Source organism: Nerophis lumbriciformis, linkage group LG36, assembly GCF_033978685.3.
Source record: "Nerophis lumbriciformis linkage group LG36, RoL_Nlum_v2.1, whole genome shotgun sequence".
Classification (NCBI taxonomy): Eukaryota; Metazoa; Chordata; class Actinopteri; order Syngnathiformes; family Syngnathidae; genus Nerophis; species Nerophis lumbriciformis.
Window position 1 is genome coordinate 7,252,501 of NC_084583.2, and position 23,449 is coordinate 7,275,949.

Consider the following 23,449-nt stretch of genomic DNA (forward strand, 5'->3'; position numbering starts at 1 on the left):
AACGCTTAAACCAAAAATGAACAAAAGGGAAAGGAAAAGACAAAGGCTATGCAGAACGAAACTAAAACTGAACTGGCTACAAAGTAAACAGAAACAGAATGCTGGACGACAGCAAAAACTTACAGTGTCCACAAAGTACATGACATGACAATCAACAATGTCCACACAAACAACTGAAATATTCTTGATTGCTAAAACAAAGTACATGTGGGGAATAGCGCTCAAAGGAAGACATAAAATTGCTACAGGAAAACACCAACAAAACAGGAAGGGCCACCAAAATAAGAGCGCAAAATAAGAACTAAAAAACACAGGAAAACACCAACAAAATAGGAAGAGCCACCAAAATAAGAGCGCAAGACAAGAACTAAAGCACAGGTAAACACCAACAAAACAGGAAGAAAAGCGCAAGTCAAGAACTAAAGCACAGGAAAACACCAACAAAACGGGAAGGGCCACCAAAGTAACAGCGCAAGACAAGAACTAAAGCTCAAGGAAATACCAACAAAACAGGAAGGGCCACCAAAATAAGAGCGCAAGACAAGAACTAAAGCACAGGTAAACACCGACAAAACAGGAAGGGCCACCAAAATAAGAGCGCAAGACAAGAAGTCAAGCACAGGGAAACACCGACAAAACAGGAAGGGCCACCAAAATAACAGCGCAAAATAAGAACTAAAGCACAGGAAAACACCAACAAAAAAGGAAGGGCCACCAAAATAAGAGCGCAAGACAAGAACTAAAGTGCAGGAAAACACCAACAAAACAGGAAGGGCCACCAAAATAAGAGCGCAAGACAAGAACTAAAGCACAGGGAAACACCAACAAAACAGGAAGGGCCACCAAAATAAGAGCGCAAGACAAGAACTAAAGCACAGGGAAACACCAAAAAAACAGGAAGGGCCACCAAAATAAGAGCGCAAGACAAGAACTAAAGCACAGGAAAACATCAACAAAACAGGAAGGGCCACCAAAATAAGAGCGCAAAACGAGAACTAAAGCACAGAAAAATCACCATCAGAAAAGGAAGGGTCAAGACAAGAACTAAGGCACAGGAAAACACCAACAAAACAGGAAGAGCCACCAAAATAAGAGTGCAAGACAAGAACTAAAGCACAGGGAAACACCGACAAAACAGGAAGGGCCACCAAAATAAGAGCGCAAGACAAAAACTAAAGCACAGGGAAACACCAACAAAACAGGAAGGGCCACCAAAATAAGAGCAAAATAAGAACTAAAGCACAGGGAAACACCAACAAAACAGGAAGGGCCACCAAAATAACAGCGCAAGACAAGAACTAAAGCACAGGGAAACACCGACAAAACAGAAAGAGCCACCACAATAAGAGTGCAAGACAAGATTAAGCACAGGAAAACACTAACAAAACAGGAAGGGCCACCAAAATAAGAGCGCAAGACAAGAACTATATCACAGGAAAACACCAACAAAACAGGAAGGGCCACCAAAATAAGAGCGCAAGACAAGAACTAAAGCACAGGAAAACACAGACAAAATAGGAAGGGCCACCAAAATAAGAGCGCAAGACAAGAACCAAAGCACAGGACAACACCGACAAAACAGGAAGAGCCACCTAAATAACAGCGCAAGACAAGAACTAAAGCTCAAGGAAATACCAACAAAACAGGAAGGGCCACCAAAATAAGAGCGCAAGACAAGAACTAAAGCACAGGAAAACACCGACAAAACAGGAAGAGCCACCTAAATAACAGCGCAAGACAAGAACTAAAGCACAGGGAACCAAAATAAGAGCGCAAGACAAGAACTAAAGCACAGGAAAACACCAACAAAACAGGAAGGGCCACCAAAATAAGAGCGCAAGACAAGAACTAAAGCACAGGAAAAGACAGACAAAACAGGAAGGGCCACCAAAATAACAGCGCAAGACAAGAACTACAGCACAGGAAAACACCGACAAAACAGGAAGGGCCACCAAAATAAAAGCGCAAGACAAGAACTAAAGCACAGGGAAACACCAACAAAACAGGAAGGGCCACCAAAATAAGAGCGCAAGACAAGAACTAAAGCACAGGGAAACACCAACAAAACAGGAAGGGCCACCAAAATAAGAGCGCAAAACAAGAACTAAAGCACAGGAAAACACCAACAAAACAGGAAGAGCCACCAAAATAACAGCGCAAGACAAGAACTAAAGCACAGGAAAACACCAACAAAACAGGAAGGGCCACCAAAATAACAGCGCAAGACAAGAACTAAAGCACAGGAAAACACCAACAAAACAGGAAAAGCCACCAAAATAACAGCGCAAAACAAGAACTAAAGCACAGGGAAACACCAACAAAACAGGAAGGGCCACCAAAATAACAGCGCAAAACAAGAACTAAAGCACAGAAAAATTACCATCAAAAAAGGAAGGTCCACCAAAATAAGAGCGCAAGACAAGAACTAAAGCACAGGGAAACACCAACAAAACAGGAAGGGCTACCAAAATAAGAGCGCAAGACAAAAACTAAAGCACAGGGAAACACCAACAAAACAGGAAGGGCCACCAAAATAAGAGAGCAAAATAAGAACTAAAGCACAGGCAAACACCAACAAAACAGGAAGGGCCACCAAAATAACAGCGCAAGACAAGAACTAAAGGACAGGAAAACACCAACAAAACAGGAAGGATCACCAAAATAAGAGTGCAAGACAAGAACTAAAGCACAGGGAAACACCAACAAAACAGGAAGGATCACCAAAATAACAGCGCAAGACAAGAACTAAAGCACAGGAAAACACCAACAAAACAGGAAGGGCTACCAAAATAAGAGCGCAAGACAAAAACTAAAGCACAGGGAAACACCAACAAAACAGGAAGGGCCACCAAAATAAGAGAGCAAAATAAGAACTAAAGCACAGGCAAACACCAACAAAACAGGAAGGGCCACCAAAATAACAGCGCAAGACAAGAACTAAAGCACAGGAAAACACCAACAAAACAGGAAGGATCACCAAAATAAGAGTGCAAGACAAGAACTAAAGCACAGGGAAACACCAACAAAACAGGAAGGATCACCAAAATAACAGCGCAAGACAAGAACTAAAGCACAGGAAAACACCAACAAAACAGGAAGGATCACCAAAATAAGAGTGCAAGACAAGAACTAAAGCACAGGGAAACACCAACAAACTCAAAATAAAGCACGACAACCTGGTGGAATATCATTTTTTAAGGTTTTCTGCTGGTGGTGAGCCTCCATATTATTAAATTTAAAAAAAAACGTGCCTTGCCTCAGAAAAGGTTGAAAAACACTGTATGGAGGATCTTGGACCAGTGACATTGGAACCTTGCCAGCTGGGGATGTTGCAGTAAACCAGGCCTGTGCAATTATTTTGACTCGGGGGGCCAAATTTAGAGAACAAAATGTGTCTGGGGGCCGGTTTATCTATTTTTAGGAGCACTATCAAATCAAATCAAATCAACTTTATTTATAGAGCACATTTAAAATTTACCACAGGGGTAGCCAAAGTGCTGTACAATGAACAGGTTAAAAGATAAAACGAGTACCGAGCAAACACAACACAACACAAACAGAACACGATAAAAAAAAATAAAAATTAAAATAGAATTAATAAAAACATAAAAACAGGATCACAGCAGGTGTATTATGGGGCGCCATTGCAGGATGGATATCACTCAGTGTTAAAAGCCATGGAATAAAAGTATGTTTTTAAGAGAGATTTAAAAACAGGAAGAGAGGAGGCTTGTCTAACACTCAGGGGTAGGTCGTTCTAGAGCTTGGGAGCAGCAACGGCGAAAGCTCTGTCACCTTTAAGCTTCAGCCTTGTGTCAGGGACCGTCAACAGCAGCTGATCGGCTGATCTTAAGGATCGGGTGGGGCAGTAAGGCTGAAGGAGGTCGGAGAGATAGGTTGGCGCGAGGTTGTTTAGACATTTAAAAACAAATAAAAGGAGTTTAAAATGTATTCGGTAACGCACAGGGAGCCAGTGAAGGGACGCTAAAATAGGGGTGATGTGCTCACGTCTGCGGGTCTGTGTTAGCAGACGAGCAGCAGAGTTCTGCACGAGCTGCAGGCGGGCGAGGGAGGCCTGGCTAATGCCTACATACAGGGCATTGCAGTAGTCAAGACGAGTCGAGATAAAAGCGTGGATTAATTTCTCAAGATCATGTCTTGATAGAAGCGGTTTCACTTTCGCTATTTGGCGTAATTGATAAAAGCTTTTTTGAACGACGCTGCTGATTTGTTTTTCGAATTTAAAATCTGAGTCAAACTTTACCCCCAGGTTTGTGACACAGTCGCTGAGATACGGGGTCAGAGTGCCGAGGTCAACGTTGGGGGAGGGAGAGCGACTTGGACCGAACAACATAACTTCTGTTTTATCTTCATTTAGGCTCAGGAAGTTAGCTGAAAGCCAGACTTTGATGTCGTGCAGGCAGTCAATAAGACGTTGAACCGTGTTATTTTGTGCCATGGGAAAATAAATCTGGCAATCATCGGCATAAAAATGAAATGCAATACTGTACTTCCTAAAAATAGAACCAAGGGGGAGAAGGTAAAGCGCAAATAAAATTGGGGCAAGGATTGAGCCCTGGGGGACCCCATGTGGTAAAGGAGCTGTGGACGACATAAAACTGTCTACTTTTACACAAAAACTCCTGTCGGTTAGGTACGACCGGAACCAGTTGAGGGCGGCGCCCTTAATGCCCACACAGTTCTCAAGACGAGAACTAATACAAAACCTCACAATAATGTCTGATTGAATGTAAAAACGTGACGACAGACCACCTTAATGAGCACATTTGGTGCTCATTAACAGGCTCTCGGGACACACTTTACAATGTTGACCCTGGAACGGACCATTATGTGGTCTTACCTGGGCAAGCCCAGCCATCTGGTCCACATGGGCGTCCAGTTGTGGGCGTCTTCCCGAGCGTCCTCCACCGCGTCCGCTCTGTCGGCGCCCGCGCCCTCGCCGTCCTCTTGCCGGTTCTCGGAGGTGGTCTGAATGACACGGAGCGCCACTTGGGGCTGCGCCGCCTGCGCCTTGAGCGCGGAGACGGCCTCGCTGTAGGACAGCTGGGTCAGGTCCACGCCGTTGATGCTCAGCAGAACGTCGCCTGAAAAAAATAGGGAAACCATCAACTTGTGGAAGAACACAAAATTAAACAATAATAATAACTACAACATTTTGATGGGCCTGTTATCTGGGTCGCCGTGCTTTTAAGATGCTGCCGAGTGTCTGAAACCGAGAGTTTTAGGTGTAACTGTGCAAAATAAGCTACACATTTAGTGTGTTTACATTAAAAATGCTAACATTTAGCGTGTGTGCAGATGTTAGCATGATAACAGTTAGCATGTTTCATATACCAAGTTATATGACTCAAAGGTGTATGGCTGCGAAAATAGAGAGAAAAAAAATGTAAAATTTGATGAAAAGCTTCAGCATGTTTACCGTATTTTCCGCACCATTAGCCGCACCTAAAAACCACAAATTTACTCAAAAGCTGACAGTGCGGCTTTTAACCCGGTGCGCTTTATATATGGATAAATATTAAGATTCATTTTCATAAAGTTTCGATCTCGCAACTTAGGTAAACAGCCGCCATCTTTTTTCCCGGTAGAACAGGAAGCGCTTCTTCTTCTACGCAAGCAACCGCCAAGGTAAGCACCCGCCCCCATAGAACAGGAAGCGCTTCTTCTTCTACTGTAAGCAACCACCCGCCCCCGGAAGAAGAAGAAAAAACGCGCGGATATCACCGTACGTTTCATTTCCTGTTTACATCTGTAAAGACCACAAAATGGCTCCTACTAAGCGACAAGGACCCGGTTCATGAAAAGACGCAATCTCTCCATCCGCACACGGATTACTACCGTATTTCACAGCAACTGATATTCCTGTGAACCGCACTGTGGAACGGGAGCACGTACGGTGAATATTCGCACCACAGGGAATGAGAAGTCATCCTTCACTGTGGTTCTAGCTTGCCATGCTAACTTCCACCCATGGTGATATTCAAAAGGAAGACCTTGCCAAAAGAGACCTTTCCAGCCGGCGTCATCATAAAAGCTAACTCGAAGGGATGGATGAAGAAAAGATGAGCGAGTGGTTAAGGTAAGTTTAAGTTTACGCGAAGAGGCCGGGTGGCTTTTTTCACGCAGCTCTGTCCATGTTGATATACGTATGTTTGTGATTGCACATTTGCGTACATTTTGGGAGTGAACAGAGTTGTTAGAACGCTGGTTTTTAATATATTATTAAAGTTTGACTGACCTATCTGACTGGTTTTTTGACATTCCTTTAGCGCAGTTAGATGCGGCTTACAACACGGGGCGGCTTATTGGTGGACAAAGTTTTGAAATATGCCGTTCATTGAAGGCGCGGCTTTTAACCCAGGGCGCCTTATGATGCGGAAAATACGGTACATTAAAATGCTAACATTTAGCATGTGTGCAGACGTTAGCATGATAACCGTTAGCATGTTTCATATACCAAGTTATATGACGCAAAGGTGTATGGCTGCGAAAATAGAGAAAAAAAGTGTAAAATTTGATGAAAAGCTTTAGCATGTTTACACTAAAATGCTAACATTTAGCGTGTGTGCAGACGTTAGCATGATAACAGTTAGCATATTTCATATGCCAAGTTATATGACTCAAAGGTGTATGGCTACGAAAATAGAGGGAAAAAAAGTGTAAAATTTGATGAAAAGCTTTAGCATGTTTACATTAAAATGCTAACATTTAGCGTGTGTGCAGAATAAAAAGTGTAAAATTAGCTAAAAAAATTAGCACTTTAATGTTAGCATGCTAAAAGTTAGCTTGTGTCACATACCAAGTTATATGACACTAAGATGTATGGCTGGGGAATTAGAGAAAAACACATACCAAGTTATTGATCGATTGATTGATTGAGACTTTTATTAGTAGATTGCACAGTACAGTACATATTCCGTACAATTGACCACTAAATGGTAACACCCGAATAAGTTTTTCAACTTGTTTAAGTCGGGGTCCACTTAATATGGCTGGGGAATTAGAGAAAAAAAGTGTAAAATTAGGTAAAAAAAAGTTAGCACTTTTATGTTAGCATGCTAAAAGTTAGCTTGTGTCACATACCAAGTCATATGACACCAAGGTGTATGGCTGGGGAATTAGAGAAAAAAAGTGTAAAATTAGCTAAAAAAGTTAGCACTTTAATGTTAGCATGCTAACAGTTTATGAAGGATTTGTTGAAAAACTTCATGCCGAACAATGTCTGATTGTGGGTAAACGCTTCGAGATATCGCCTGTCGTAAAAACCGTGAGCGCCTCCGGTTCATCGCGTATTAAGTGTTAGAGAAACGTGTGGCACATAATAATAATAATAAGGGCTGCTTGCATTGCAGCAGGCCCATAATAATAATAATAATAATAATAATAAGGGCTGCTTGCATTGCAGCAGGCCCATAATAAAAAAAATAATAATAATAAGAGCTGCTTGCATTGCAGCAGGCCCATAATAATAATAATAATAATAATAATAAGGGCTGCTTGCATTGCAGCAGGTCCATAATAATAATAATAATAATAATAATAAGGGATGCTTGCATTGCAGCAGGCCCATAATAGTAATAATAATAATAACTATTGGACCTCTCTTGATGATGCCGTCTCGGTGCAGACAGCCTATTGGCTGCACGCTGGTGATGTAGACGGGGAGGCGGCTGCGACAGTCTCTCCCTCCAGCGATGGTGATGCCCAGGGAGAGACGAGGCTCCTTCTTCACAGTCACCGTCTTCTCCTGACTGGAAAAACCACCAGGAGGGTCCTGTGGGACACAAACCCCACTCAGTACACCCAGATGACACGTATCATTTTTGCAGTAGTTCCCTAAAAAATAGCTGCATTTTTTTGGTCATAGAGGATCTTTGACTACTATTATAATAGGATGTTCTTCAAAACCAGTGTGCACCTGTTATATAGAGGATCTTTGACAATCATTTTGCAGCATATGTTTGTCATTGGAAAGAGTCTTTGACTACTATTATTATAAGTTCTTCAAAACCAGAGTTCACTTGTACTATAGAAGATCTTTGACAATCATTTTGCAGTAGGTCCTTAACACAGCAGCACATTTTTGTCATTATAAAGAGTCTTTGACTACCATTATTATAGGATGTTCTTCAAAACCAGGGTGCACCTGTTATATAGAGGATCTTTGACAATCATTTTGCAGTAGGTCCTTAACACAGCAGCATATTTTTGTCATTTTAAAGAGTCTTTGACTACTATTATTATAATTTCTTCAAAACAAGAGTTTGCTTGTACTATAGAGGATCTTTGACAATCATTTTGCAGTAGGTCCTTAACACAGCAGCATATTTTTGTCATTTTAAAGAGTCTTTGACTACTATTATTATAAGTTCTTCAAAACAAGAGTTTGCTTGTACTAAAGAGGATCTTTGACAATCATTTTGCAGTAGGTCCTTAACACAGCAGCACATTTTTGTCATTATAAAGAGTCTTTGACTACCATTATTATAGGATGTTCTTCAAAAACAGGGTGCACCTGTTATATAGAGGATCTTTGACAATCATTTTGCAGTAGGTCCTTAACACAGCAGCATATTCTTGTCATTTTAAAGAGTCTTTGACTACTATTATTATAAGTTCTTCAAAACAAGAGTTTGCTTGTACTATAGAGGATCTTTGACAATCATTTTGCAGTAGGTCCTTAACACAGCAGCATATTTTTGTCATTTTAAAGAGTCTTTGACTACTATTATTATAAGTTCTTCAAAACAAGAGTTTGCTTGTACTAAAGAGGATCTTTGACAATCATTTTGCAGTAGGTCCTTAACACAGCAGCACATTTTTGTCATTATAAAGAGTCTTTGACTACCATTATTATAGGATGTTCTTCAAAACCAGGGTGGACCTGTTATATAGAGGATCTTTGACAATCATGTTGCAGTAAGTCCTTAACACAGCAGCACATTTTTGTCATTTTAAAGAGTCTTTGACTACTATTATTATAAGTTCTTCAAAACAAGAGTTTGCTTGTACTATAGAGGATCTTTGACAATCATTTTGCAGTAGGTCCTTAACACAGCAGCACATTTTTGTCATTATAAAGAGTCTTTGACTACTATTATTATAAGTTCTTCAAAACAAGAGTTTGCTTGTACTATAGAGGATCTTTGACAATCATTTTGCAGTAGGTCCTTAACACAGCAGCACATTTTTGTCATTATAAAGAGTCTTGGACTACTGTTATTATAGGATGTTCTTCAAAACCAGGGTGCACCTGTTAAATAGAGGATCTTTGACAATCATTTTGCAGTAAGTCCTTAACACAGCAGCATATTTTTGTCATTATAAAGAGTCTTTGACTACTATTATTATAGGATGTTCTTCAAAACCAGAGTTCGCTTGTACTATAGAAGATCTTTGACAATCATTTTGCAGTAAGTCCTTAACACAGCAGCATATTTTTGTCATTATAAAGAGTCTTTGACTACTACTTTGACTACTATTATTATAGGATGTTCTTCAAAACCAGTGTGCACCTATTATATAGAGGATCTTTGACAATCATTTTGCAGTAGATCCTTAACACAGCAGCATATTTTTGTCATTTTAAAGAGTCTTTGACTACTATCATTATAAGTTCTTCAAAACCAGTGTTCGCTTGTACTGTAGAAGATCTTTGACAATCATTTTGCAGTAGGTCCTTAACACAGCAGCACATTTTTGTCATTTGAAAGAGTCTTTGACTACTATTATTATAAGTTCTTCAAAACCAGAGTTCACTTGTACTATAGAAGATCTTTGACAATCATTTTGCAGTAGGTCCTTAACACAGCAGCACATTTTTGTCATTATAAAGAGTCTTTGACTACTGTTATTAGAGGATGTTCTTCAAAACCAGGGTGCACCTGTTATATAGAGGATCTTTGACTATCATTTTGCAGTAGGTCCTTAACACAGCAGCATATTTTTGTCATTATAAAGAGTCTTTGACTACTATTATTATAGGATGTTCTTCAAAACCAGGGTGCACCTGTTAAATAGAGGATCTTTGACAATCATTTTGCAGTAAGTCCTTAACACAGCAGCATATTTTTGTCATTATAAAGAGTCTTTGACTACTATTATTATAGGATGTTCTTCAAAACCAGAGTTCGCTTGTACTATAGAAAATCTTTGACAATCATTTTGCAGTAAGTCCTTAACACAGCAGCATATTTTTGTCATTATAAAGAGTCTTTGACTACTACTTTGACTACTATTATTATAGGATGTTCTTCAAAACCAGTGTGCACCTATTATATAGAGGATCTTTGACAATCATTTTGCAGTAGATCCTTAACACAGCAGCATATTTTTGTCATTTTAAAGAGTCTTTGACTACTATCATTATAAGTTCTTCAAAACCAGTGTTCGCTTGTACTATAGAAGATCTTTGACAATCATTTTGCAGTAGGTCCTTAACACAGCAGCACATTTTTGTCATTATAAAGAGTCTTTGACTACCATTGTTATAGGATGTGCTTCAAAACCAGGGTGCACCTGTCATATAGAGGATCTTTGACAATCATTTTGCAGTAGATCCTTAACACAGCAGCACATTTTTGTCATTTTAAAGAGTCTTTGACTACTATTATTATAAGTTCTTCAAAACAAGAGTTTGCTTGTACTATAGAGGATCTTTGACAATCATTTTGCAGTAGGTCCTTAACACAGCAGCACATTTTTGTCATTATAAAGAGTCTTTGATTACTATTATTATAAGTTCTTCAAAACAAGAGTTTGCTTGTACTATAGAGGATCTTTGACAATCATTTTGCAGTAGGTCCTTAACACAGCAGCACATTTTTGTCATTATAAAGAGTCTTTGACTACTGTTATTATAGGATGTTCTTCAAAACCAGGGTGCACCTGTTATATAGAGGATCTCTGACTATCATTTTGCAGTAGGTCCTTAACACAGCAGCATATTTTTGTCATTATAAAGAGTCTTTGAATACTATTATTATAGGATGTTCTTCAAAACCAGGGTGCACCTGTTAAATAGAGGATCTTTGACAATCATTTTGCAGTAAGTCCTTAACACAGCAGCATATTTTTGTCATTATAAAGAGTCTTTGACTACTATTATTATAGGATGTTCTTCAAAACCAGAGTTCGCTTGTACTATAGAAGATCTTTGACAATCATTTTGCAGTAAGTCCTTAACACAGCAGCATATTTTTGTCATTATAAAGAGTCTTTGACTACTATTTTGACTACTATTATTATAGGATGTTCTTCAAAACCAGTGTGCACCTATTATATAGAGGATCTTTGACAATCATTTTGCAGTAGATCCTTAACACAGCAGCATATTTTTGTCATTTTAAAGAGTCTTTGACTACTATCATTATAAGTTCTTCAAAACCAGTGTTCGCTTGTACTATAGAAGATCTTTGACAATCATTTTGCAGTAGGTCCTTAACACAGCAGCACATTTTTGTCATTATAAAGAGTCTTTGACTACCATTGTTATAGGATGTTCTTCAAAACCAGGGTGTACCTGTCATATAGAGGATCTTTGACAATCATTTTGCAGTAAGTCCTTAACACAACAGCAAATTTTTCTCATTATAAAGAGTCTTTGACTACTATTATTATAGGATGTTCTTCAAAACCAGTGTGCACCTGTTATATAGAGGATCTTTGACAATCATTTTGCAGTAGGTCCTTAACACAGCAGCATATTTTTGTCATTTTAAATAGTCTTTGACTACTATTATTATAAGTTCTTCAAAACAAGAGTTTGCTTGTACTAAAGAGGATCTTTGACAATCATTTTGCAGTAGGTCCTTAACACAGCAGCACATTTTTGTCATTATAAAGAGTCTTTGACTACCATTATTATAGGATGTTCTTCAAAACCAGGGTGCACCTGTTATATAGAGGATCTTTGACAATCATTTTGCAGTAGGTCCTTAACACAGCAGCATATTTTTGTCATTTTAAAGAGTCTTTGACTACTATTATTATAAGTTCTTCAAAACAAGAGTTTGCTTGTACTATAGAGGATCTTTGACAATCATTTTGCAGTAGGTCATTAACACAGCAGCATATTTTTGTCATTTTAAAGAGTCTTTGACTACTATTATTATAAGTTCTTCAAAACAAGAGTTTGCTTGTACTAAAGAGGATCTTTGACAATCATTTTGCAGTAGGTCCTTAACACAGCAGCACATTTTTGTCATTATAAAGAGTCTTTGACTACCATTATTATAGGATGTTCTTCAAAAAGAGGGTGCACCTGTTATATAGAGGATCTTTGACAATCATTTTGCAGTAGGTCCTTAACACAGCAGCATATTCTTGTCATTTTAAAGAGTCTTTGACTACTATTATTATAAGTTCTTCAAAACAAGAGTTTGCTTGTACTATAGAGGATCTTTGACAATCATTTTGCAGTAGGTCCTTAACACAGCAGCATATTTTTGTCATTTTAAAGAGTCTTTGACTACTATTATTATAAGTTCTTCAAAACAAGAGTTTGCTTGTACTAAAGAGGATCTTTGACAATCATTTTGCAGTAGGTCCTTAACACAGCAGCACATTTTTGTCATTATAAAGAGTCTTTGACTACCATTATTATAGGATGTTCTTCAAAACCAGGGTGGACCTGTTATATAGAGGATCTTTGACAATCATGTTGCAGTAAGTCCTTAACACAGCAGCACATTTTTGTCATTTTAAAGAGTCTTTGACTACTATTATTATAAGTTCTTCAAAACAAGAGTTTGCTTGTACTATAGAGGATCTTTGACAATCATTTTGCAGTAGGTCCTTAACACAGCAGCACATTTTTGTCATTATAAAGAGTCTTTGACTACTATTATTATAAGTTCTTCAAAACAAGAGTTTGCTTGTACTATAGAGGATCTTTGACAATCATTTTGCAGTAGGTCCTTAACACAGCAGCACATTTTTGTCATTATAAAGAGTCTTGGACTACTGTTATTATAGGATGTTCTTCAAAACCAGGGTGCACCTGTTAAATAGAGGATCTTTGACAATCATTTTGCAGTAAGTCCTTAACACAGCAGCATATTTTTGTCATTATAAAGAGTCTTTGACTACTATTATTATAGGATGTTCTTCAAAACCAGAGTTCGCTTGTACTATAGAAGATCTTTGACAATCATTTTGCAGTAAGTCCTTAACACAGCAGCATATTTTTGTCATTATAAAGAGTCTTTGACTACTACTTTGACTACTATTATTATAGGATGTTCTTCAAAACCAGTGTGCACCTATTATATAGAGGATCTTTGACAATCATTTTGCAGTAGATCCTTAACACAGCAGCATATTTTTGTCATTTTAAAGAGTCTTTGACTACTATCATTATAAGTTCTTCAAAACCAGTGTTCGCTTGTACTGTAGAAGATCTTTGACAATCATTTTGCAGTAGGTCCTTAACACAGCAGCACATTTTTGTCATTTGAAAGAGTCTTTGACTACTATTATTATAAGTTCTTCAAAACCAGAGTTCACTTGTACTATAGAAGATCTTTGACAATCATTTTGCAGTAGGTCCTTAACACAGCAGCACATTTTTGTCATTATAAAGAGTCTTTGACTACTGTTATTAGAGGATGTTCTTCAAAACCAGGGTGCACCTGTTATATAGAGGATCTTTGACTATCATTTTGCAGTAGGTCCTTAACACAGCAGCATATTTTTGTCATTATAAAGAGTCTTTGACTACTATTATTATAGGATGTTCTTCAAAACCAGGGTGCACCTGTTAAATAGAGGATCTTTGACAATCATTTTGCAGTAAGTCCTTAACACAGCAGCATATTTTTGTCATTATAAAGAGTCTTTGACTACTATTATTATAGGATGTTCTTCAAAACCAGAGTTCGCTTGTACTATAGAAAATCTTTGACAATCATTTTGCAGTAAGTCCTTAACACAGCAGCATATTTTTGTCATTATAAAGAGTCTTTGACTACTACTTTGACTACTATTATTATAGGATGTTCTTCAAAACCAGTGTGCACCTATTATATAGAGGATCTTTGACAATCATTTTGCAGTAGATCCTTAACACAGCAGCATATTTTTGTCATTTTAAAGAGTCTTTGACTACTATCATTATAAGTTCTTCAAAACCAGTGTTCGCTTGTACTATAGAAGATCTTTGACAATCATTTTGCAGTAGGTCCTTAACACAGCAGCACATTTTTGTCATTATAAAGAGTCTTTGACTACCATTGTTATAGGATGTGCTTCAAAACCAGGGTGCACCTGTCATATAGAGGATCTTTGACAATCATTTTGCAGTAGATCCTTAACACAGCAGCACATTTTTGTCATTTTAAAGAGTCTTTGACTACTATTATTATAAGTTCTTCAAAACAAGAGTTTGCTTGTACTATAGAGGATCTTTGACAATCATTTTGCAGTAGGTCCTTAACACAGCAGCACATTTTTGTCATTATAAAGAGTCTTTGATTACTATTATTATAAGTTCTTCAAAACAAGAGTTTGCTTGTACTATAGAGGATCTTTGACAATCATTTTGCAGTAGGTCCTTAACACAGCAGCACATTTTTGTCATTATAAAGAGTCTTTGACTACTGTTATTATAGGATGTTCTTCAAAACCAGGGTGCACCTGTTATATAGAGGATCTCTGACTATCATTTTGCAGTAGGTCCTTAACACAGCAGCATATTTTTGTCATTATAAAGAGTCTTTGAATACTATTATTATAGGATGTTCTTCAAAACCAGGGTGCACCTGTTAAATAGAGGATCTTTGACAATCATTTTGCAGTAAGTCCTTAACACAGCAGCATATTTTTGTCATTATAAAGAGTCTTTGACTACTATTATTATAGGATGTTCTTCAAAACCAGAGTTCGCTTGTACTATAGAAGATCTTTGACAATCATTTTGCAGTAAGTCCTTAACACAGCAGCATATTTTTGTCATTATAAAGAGTCTTTGACTACTATTTTGACTACTATTATTATAGGATGTTCTTCAAAACCAGTGTGCACCTATTATATAGAGGATCTTTGACAATCATTTTGCAGTAGATCCTTAACACAGCAGCATATTTTTGTCATTTTAAAGAGTCTTTGACTACTATCATTATAAGTTCTTCAAAACCAGTGTTCGCTTGTACTATAGAAGATCTTTGACAATCATTTTGCAGTAGGTCCTTAACACAGCAGCACATTTTTGTCATTATAAAGAGTCTTTGACTACCATTGTTATAGGATGTTCTTCAAAACCAGGGTGTACCTGTCATATAGAGGATCTTTGACAATCATTTTGCAGTAAGTCCTTAACACAACAGCAAATTTTTGTCATTATAAAGAGTCTTTGACTACTATTATTATAGGATGTTCTTCAAAACCAGTGTGCACCTGTTATATAGAGGATCTTTGACAATCATTTTGCAGTAGGTCCTTAACACAGCAGCATATTTTTGTCATTTTAAATAGTCTTTGACTACCATTATTATAGGATGTTCTTCAAAACCAGGGTGCACCTGTTATATAGAGGATCTTTGACAATCATTTTGCAGTAAGTCCTTAACACAGCAGCATATTTTTGTCATTTTAAAGAGTATTTGACTACTATCATTATAAGTTCTTCAAAACCAGTGTTCGCTTGTACTATAGAAGATCTTTGACAATCATTTTGCAGTAGGGCCTTAACACAGCAGCAAATTTTTGTCATTATAAAGAGTCTTTGACTACCATTATTATAGGATGTTCTTCAAAACCAGGGTGCACCTGTTATATAGAGGATCTTTGACAATCATGTCGCAGTAAGTCCTTAACACAGCAGCATATTTTTGTCATTATAAAGAGTCTTTGACTTCCATTATTATAGGATGTTCTTCAAAACCAGTGTGCACCTGTTATATGGAGGATCATTGACTATCATTTTTGCAGTAGGTCCCCAAAACAGCTGTGAATTTTTATAACAAAGGATCTTTGACTACTGTAAATTCCGGACTATAAGCCGCAACTCTTTCCCTACGCTTTAACATGACGGTGCGGCTAATGTACGGAATTGTCTTCGCTGACGGCCACAATGTAAATAGTTTAAAAACAAAACAAGCAAATACACTGAATAGGTGTGCTATTGTTTGTGCTGTGGCGCCATCTTTTGGACAAGTTCACATGCTGCATTGCCCTTCTGCTTAGACTGAGCTCTCAACCAGAAGTACAAGTGCCGGTCTGTCTTCTAGCCGTCCATAGCGGTTCTACTCGTATGGATTCTTCATTCATCACTCCAAGCACATATATAATATACAGTATATATATTAGGGGTGTTACGGTACGTGTATTTGTATTGAACCGTTTCGGTACGGGGGTTTCGGTTCGGTACGGGGGTGTACCGAACAAGTTTCTAAGCTAAAGTCTTAACAATCTGCTTTGCTTCTTTTGCCTCTGTCACAGCACCCAGCATTGTCCCACCCACACAACCATCTGATTGGTTACACACAAAGCGGTAACAGCCAATCAGCAGTGCGTATTCAGAGCGCATGTAGTCAATGCTTCAGCGTCGAGCAGTTAGGTGTTTAGCAGGTGAGCATAAGGCAGCAGACTCTCCCCAAATAATAAACACCTCCCAGTCAGCTACTAGTAACATCACTATGAGCCCGTTGACGTTCTAGAAACTTAAACTGCAGCTCAGTTCGCTCGCAGTCCTGGCTTGAGGTGAAGGCTAATTAGCTTTTAGCGTAACGTTAGCTCATTTTGCGGTGTGTGTGCGTGTGTGTATGTGTGTGCGTGTGTGTGTTACGGGAAGCAAAGCCCTGTCTGTCTGTTATTGTTTGTTTGAATGGCAGGGTCCCTGCTATCACATGTTGATAAAAATATAACATTTACATAATAAAAATCAACTACAGGCTTCCCAAATGCTGTAATAAATTAAGCATAATGTATTGACTTGAAACTGTTTAATGTTGCACTTTTTATATGTAGAAGAAAAGTTTTGTCATTTTATTTAATCTGAGCAACAACTTGAGGCAGTTTAATGTTGATTAACGTGGGCAGAATTATTATAGTGTTCCCAATGTTAAAAGGATAAAGCTATTGTTTACAAATTTGGTAAATAAATAACCAAAAAATTAATATTTTGTTGTTTTCTTACTCTACCGAAAATGAACCGAACCGTGACCTCTAAACCGAGGTACGTACCGAACCGAAATTTTTGTGTACCGTTACACCCCTAATATATATATATATATATATATATATATATATATATATATATATATATATATATATATACACATACATACATATATATATACATATATACATATACACATATATATATATATATATATATATATACATATACACATACATACATATATATATACATATATACATATACACATACATATACTAATACACATATATATATATATACACATACATATACTAATACACACATATATATATATATATATATATATATATATATATATATATATATATATACACATATACACATACACATATATATATATATATACATATACATAAATATATATATATACATAAATATATATATATATATATATATACACATACATACATATATATACATATATACATATACACATACATACATATATATACACATTAGAGATGCGCGGATAGGCAATTATTTCATCCGCAACCGCATCAGAAAGTCGTCAACCATCCGCCATCCACCCGATGTAACATTTGATCAGAACCGCACCCGCCCGCACCCGCCTGTTGTTATATATCTAATATAGATGATGCAAGGCATTAGTGAGGTTATAAAGCTTTTGCCTGTTAAAGAAAGGAGACTGATCCAATGCAGCACAGACATTCGCGTGCCACGCTGTCACGACCCAGACGCACACCAGTGCGCAATCATATGGGAGCTGCGCTGAGCGCACCTCCAAGCGCGTCTCGCTGCCGGCGACGGCCGGGTATGGGCCCGACGCTCCAGCGCCATCCATTTTCAGGGCTAGTTGATTCGGCAGGTGGGTTGTTACACACTCCTTAGCGGGTTCCAACTTCCATGGCCACCGTCCTGCTGTCTATATCAACCAGGGTGAGCCCCACCCCTTTCGTGAGCGCACTGCGCGCGGAGTGACCCCTGTTACGCGCCCCCGGCAACAGGGGTGGCGGGCAGGTAAGCTGCGCAGGCGGAGCGCGCGGAGTGACCCCTGTTACGAGCCCCCGGCCACGGGGGTGGCGGGCAGGTAAGCTGCTTACCTGCTGCGCGTGACGCCGGCCGCGGCGAAGGCGGACGAGGCGGGGTGTCGGTGCGGTGGGCGCGGTGGTGACCCTGGACGTGCGTCGGGCCCTTCTCGCGGATCGCCTCAGCTACGGCTCCCGGTGGGGCCCTCTCGGGGGAAGGGGCCTCGGTCCCGGACCCCGGCGAGGCGTCCCTTCTCCGCTCCGTAAAAGTGTCCATCTCTTTTTCTTTTTTTTCTTCTGTTGTGGCATATGCTGCAGGTGCCTGCTCGTTTTTCGTATGTGGGTAACAGCATTTAACTATGTATATATATTTCCGAATTGGTTTAACTGCCACCCGCCTGAATCTATTTAAAATCAAATTTTTTTTTATTTCAACCGCCCGACCCGACCCGACCCGACCCGACCCGACCCGACCCGACCCGCGGATAAAATCTATTTTTTTTTAATTTCATCCGCCCGATCCGCGGACTTCTCGGTTGTGCCCGCAAACCGCGCATCTCTAATACACATATACATATATATACATACATATATATACACACATATACATATATATATATATATATACATACATATATACATATACACATATACATATACACATATATATATATATAATGCGGCTAATATGGAAAAAGGTTTTTTCAGCTAAAATTTAGTGGGTGTGGCTTATATACCGGTGCGCTCTATAGTCTGGAAAATATGGTACTTTTATCATAGACAGATCTTCAAAACTAATGTGCACAATTATAGAGGATCTTTGACTCATTTAGGTCCTTAAAAACAGCATCATATTTTTTGTCGCATCTTTGACTACTAATCAATCAATCAAAGTTAACTTATACAGCCCTTAATCACAAATGTCTCAAAGGGCTGCACAAGCCACAGAAAAGCGCAGTGCACCTGACATATCTCATATGTAACAGGAAGCACCCTGCTGACTAAAACAAACAAAAAGTGTTCCTATGTTAGCTAAGCAGTGACATCCTCCTGGTCATTTAAAGAAACATGCCGCCAATCAACGGTAACAAGCGCTTTAATTGATTCCTCTTGCCCACTAAGTCTCGCTGGTAACAAATGTGCACCATGTGATCTGAGGTGTGACCTCCCACGCCGCTCTCTCGTAATGGAGATGTGTGGAAAGCCACGGCTCCCGCCGGCCTCCTGCTCGACTCGCTGGAGACTGTAAACTGTGTGGAAGGGAAGCTCGGGGGAGGTGAGGCCTCTTCCTCCCCCAGCAGGGAGCCCGCCCCCCGCACCCCGGGGAGACGAAAAGGCTCCACTCTGCAGGCGAAAGCTAACTGTTACCCGCTTTGATCCTCCGCCACCCGGAGAAACAAGGCCCCCCGGAAAAACAACAACGACGAGGCAGCGGCCCCAGAGCAGCACCCCGGGCCTTTTGATCAGGACAGAAGGAGGCCCTCCACCGCCGCTTTCATCTCCGCGCTCCGACGCAGGTGTCTGCTCTCAAGGCTATTCAGCCCCAGCTGGTGGGGGTCTGCTATTCTTCCTGAGCACGTCACAATTACACTGTGTAAACACAAGCACCTTCTTTTGGCAGTGCAGTGTGGAGGGGGGAATCTTCAGGCACCTCACAATCCGTTAATTATGCATCTTTATTTATTATATTATTAAGTATTGTACATTTATTATGCAATAATATAAAATGTTCCTACTAGGGTTGTACGGTATACCGGTATTAGTATAGTACCGCAATACTAATTAATCATATTCGGTACTATACCGCCTGTTTGCTTGTTTGTAGAGCTGGGCGATATATCGATATACTGGATATATCGCGGGTTTGTCTCTGTGCGATATAGAAAATGACTATATGGTGATATTGGAGTATACGTTCTCACGCAGTTGCTTTTAGCTGCGGGCATTACACTACAGGCTTTTCTCACTCTTTCTTGTCTCTCCTTCTCACAGAGACATAAAACAAGCGCACCTTCTTACATACGTCACATACTGTCGCGCGTGCGACGTCATACGCCCTCGCCGAGCAGAGAGGTAGCAGCATAGTTAACGTTAGCTGTGATGCTCGCGGTGCGAGTGGTAATACGAGAGAAAGAAGGTGCGAATATTGTAACAACGAAGGAAGAGTTCATTCCCAAGAAAAACAGCACGGGGTCCATCATCTGGTGGTGGTTTGGCTTCAAGCGGGAAGATGTTGAACAGTAATATGTCAAGTATGCGGCAAAAGCGTTGCTACAAAAAGTAGCAGCACTACTAATTTGTAGCATCATTTGAAAAGTCACCCGCTAGAGAATGAAGAGTGCTTGAAACTCCGCATGTCAACATCTCCGTCGGTGCCACACAAATAAAATGCCCAAGCAACCATTTCCACATCAACACCGTATGAAAAAAATAGTCAACAACAGAAGGAGATAACGTCCGCAGGAACCTACCACATAGTGAAGGACATACACTATTTGATTTCCTATTATGCAGCTCTTTTTTATTTGACACTTATTGAAATATCTTGTGTGACATCATGCACAAAAGTGCACTTTATTTGTTTTAAACTATTGTAGTGGTGTTCTGTACAAAAAGTGCACTTTGATTTAGTGTTGTTTTGATATGTCATCTTAGTGACATCATGCACAAAAGTGCACTCATAGCTTTGTTTTAAAATGTCTCTGACAATCTTGCACTTTCTGTTTTGGAAATGACATGAATGTTTGTGCTACTGCTTAATAACTGTTTAATAAATACAATTTTGGTAAATTGACTTAGTTGTGATTTCCCTCTCTGCATGAAAGTTTAAAATGAGCATATATTAATGCAGTATGAAGAAGAATGTTTTAATGTAGACACCAGTGACGTGCGGTCACTGGAGGCAGGTGAGGCCATCATGGAAAGAAAAAAAATGTAAAAAGAAAAAAAATTAATTAAATTGTTATATGTATCCAGTGATTATACTATAAAGTTATTTTCCATTTAACTTCACCAGTTTTAGATTATTTTTATTCAAAATCGCAGAATTTTCACATTTGCCGTTCAAATACTGAGAAGAGACGGTGCGGTGATCAGCAGCCAGTTGAGGCACGTCACTCAGTTGTGCCTCAACATGGATTGCGGACTCGGCTAACTGCTGGCCTGCTGTGCAGTGAGACCGTATTGCTATATGAATTATATTATACATTTCCATAGTTTAGTTAGCTGAGGTATATAATGTACAGTGTATTTTGTCAACAACTGTATGTGTGTAATGTATTTCTTGTGCTGAGCGATCATAAAACTGCTGCGAAGACGCACTGTGTGAGGCTCGTGTAATCCCGCCTCCTAGTGCCGGTGCACCTCCGCCGCAGAGTGCACCCCCCGACGGGAGCGCCACACCAACCAAAGCCCACACCCAAACCCTCCACGTGCAAGACCGAATCCACCCAAAAAAAGTCACTTAACAAGAAGCCAAAAAGTGCAAAAACAACAATGCTCGCGCCGGAGGAGCCGTGAACGACTGCAGGGACACAACATTAGGTACACCTGCAGACTGCAGCACGGATTTCATATTTCATTCATTCACAACTCCTCCAACACCAACACCACTGTTCCCGCACTTATAAGTAAAGGTAAGACCATAATAAGGTTTTTTTTATTAAATGTGCTTTTTTGTGTGCTACAGTTTGTATGTGTAAAGTTAAAGTTAAGTTAAAGTACCAATGATTGTCACACACACACTAGGTGTGGTGAAATTTGTCCTCTGCATTTGACCCATCCCTTGATCATCCCCTGGGAGGTGAGGGGAGCAGTGGGCAGCAGCGGCGCCGCGCCCGGGAATAATTTTTGGTGATTTAACCCCCAATTCCAACCCTTGATGCTGAGTGCCAAGCAGGGAAGAATGCTGGTATGAGCTTTTAAACATAACCCGTTAACTGCTGCCAATCAAATGGTGAATAAGATACTCTTTAGGGTTCATATGTTTGTAAATCTGACTGTGATGAAGTCAGTGCCTCACCAGCCATCAACCTCACCGCACGTCACTGGTAGACACATAGAATCATCATACTGCTGTGATTATATGCATCAAGTGTTCATTCAAGGCTAAGGCAAAATATCGAGACTAAAACATGGCCTAAAAATATTGAGATATTAATAAAAGGCCATATTGCTCCCACCCCTACTTGTTTGTTGACTTACTACTAAAAGACAAGTTGTCTAGTATGGTCACTAGTTTATTTAAGGACTAAATTACAATGTACCCTAAGATTTTTTTTGTTCAAATAAAGCCAATAATGACATTTTTTGTGGTCCCCTTTATTTAGAAAAGTACCAAAAATAAATAATTTTGGTACCAGGACAACACTAGTTCCTCCTTTGGCTGCTGACTTATGCAGTAGTGCGACATTTCCGCTATTTGAATGTGAGTGCGCACAGCATAGATATTTATGTGTACGGACAACTGTAAGCCGCAACTTTCTACTACACCAGACCTGGGCAAATTGAAAAAGCTTTTCAATCTGGCCCGCCGGACGTTCCCAAATAATTTTTTCAGATCTTTAAGATGGAAAGTGTAGCTGCCATTATGATGTGCAGTGATGTTTTCTAATGACCGTAAGTCTTTCAATGGTTGGAATCTGCACTTTTGCATGATATACTAGTTACTATGGTCATCTAATTACCGTATTTTTCGGACTATAAGTCGTAGTTTTTTTCATAGTTTGGCCGGGGGTGCGACTTATACTCAGGAGCGACTTATGTGTGAAATTATTAACACATTACCGTAAAATATCAAATAATATTATTTAGCTCATTCACGTAAGAGACTAGACGTATAAGATTTCATGGGATTTAGCGATTAGGAGTGACAGATTGTTTGGTAAACGTATAGCATGTTCTATATGTTATAGTTATTTGAATGACTCTTACCATAATATGTTACGTTAACATACCAGGCACGTTCTCAGTTGGTTATTTATGCCTCATATAACGTACATTTATTCAGCCTGTTGTTCACTATTCTTTATTTATTTTAAATTGCCTTTCAAATGTCTATTCTAGGTGTTGGCTTTTATCAAATACATTTCCCCCAAAAATGCGACTTATACTCCAGTGCGACTTATATATGTTTTTTTCCTTCTTTATTATGCATTTTTGGCCAGTGCGACTTATACTCCGAAAAATACGTAGTTACTATGGTAATCTAATGACTTACTATGGTAATGTAAGTCACAGCAGCTCAGACGAGGCACCAAGCAGT

The 23,449-nt window shown here is 39.1% G+C and overlaps 1 protein-coding gene across 5 annotated transcripts in view; it reads right to left on the reverse strand.

Moving 5' to 3' along the window:
- The window catches only part of lnx2b (ligand of numb-protein X 2b), a 74,294-nt gene that overhangs the window by 1,140 nt on the left and 49,705 nt on the right, over window positions 1-23,449 (reverse strand). For all 5 annotated transcript variants that reach the window (XM_061930593.1, XM_061930596.1, XM_061930592.1 and 2 more), the window contains exons 7-8: window positions 7,621-7,795; window positions 4,862-5,105 (exon numbers count right to left, since the gene is read on the reverse strand). In XM_061930593.1, coding sequence (XP_061786577.1) covers window positions 4,862-5,105; window positions 7,621-7,795 — 419 coding nt within the window. The remainder of the gene's footprint in view (window positions 1-4,861; window positions 5,106-7,620; window positions 7,796-23,449) is intronic.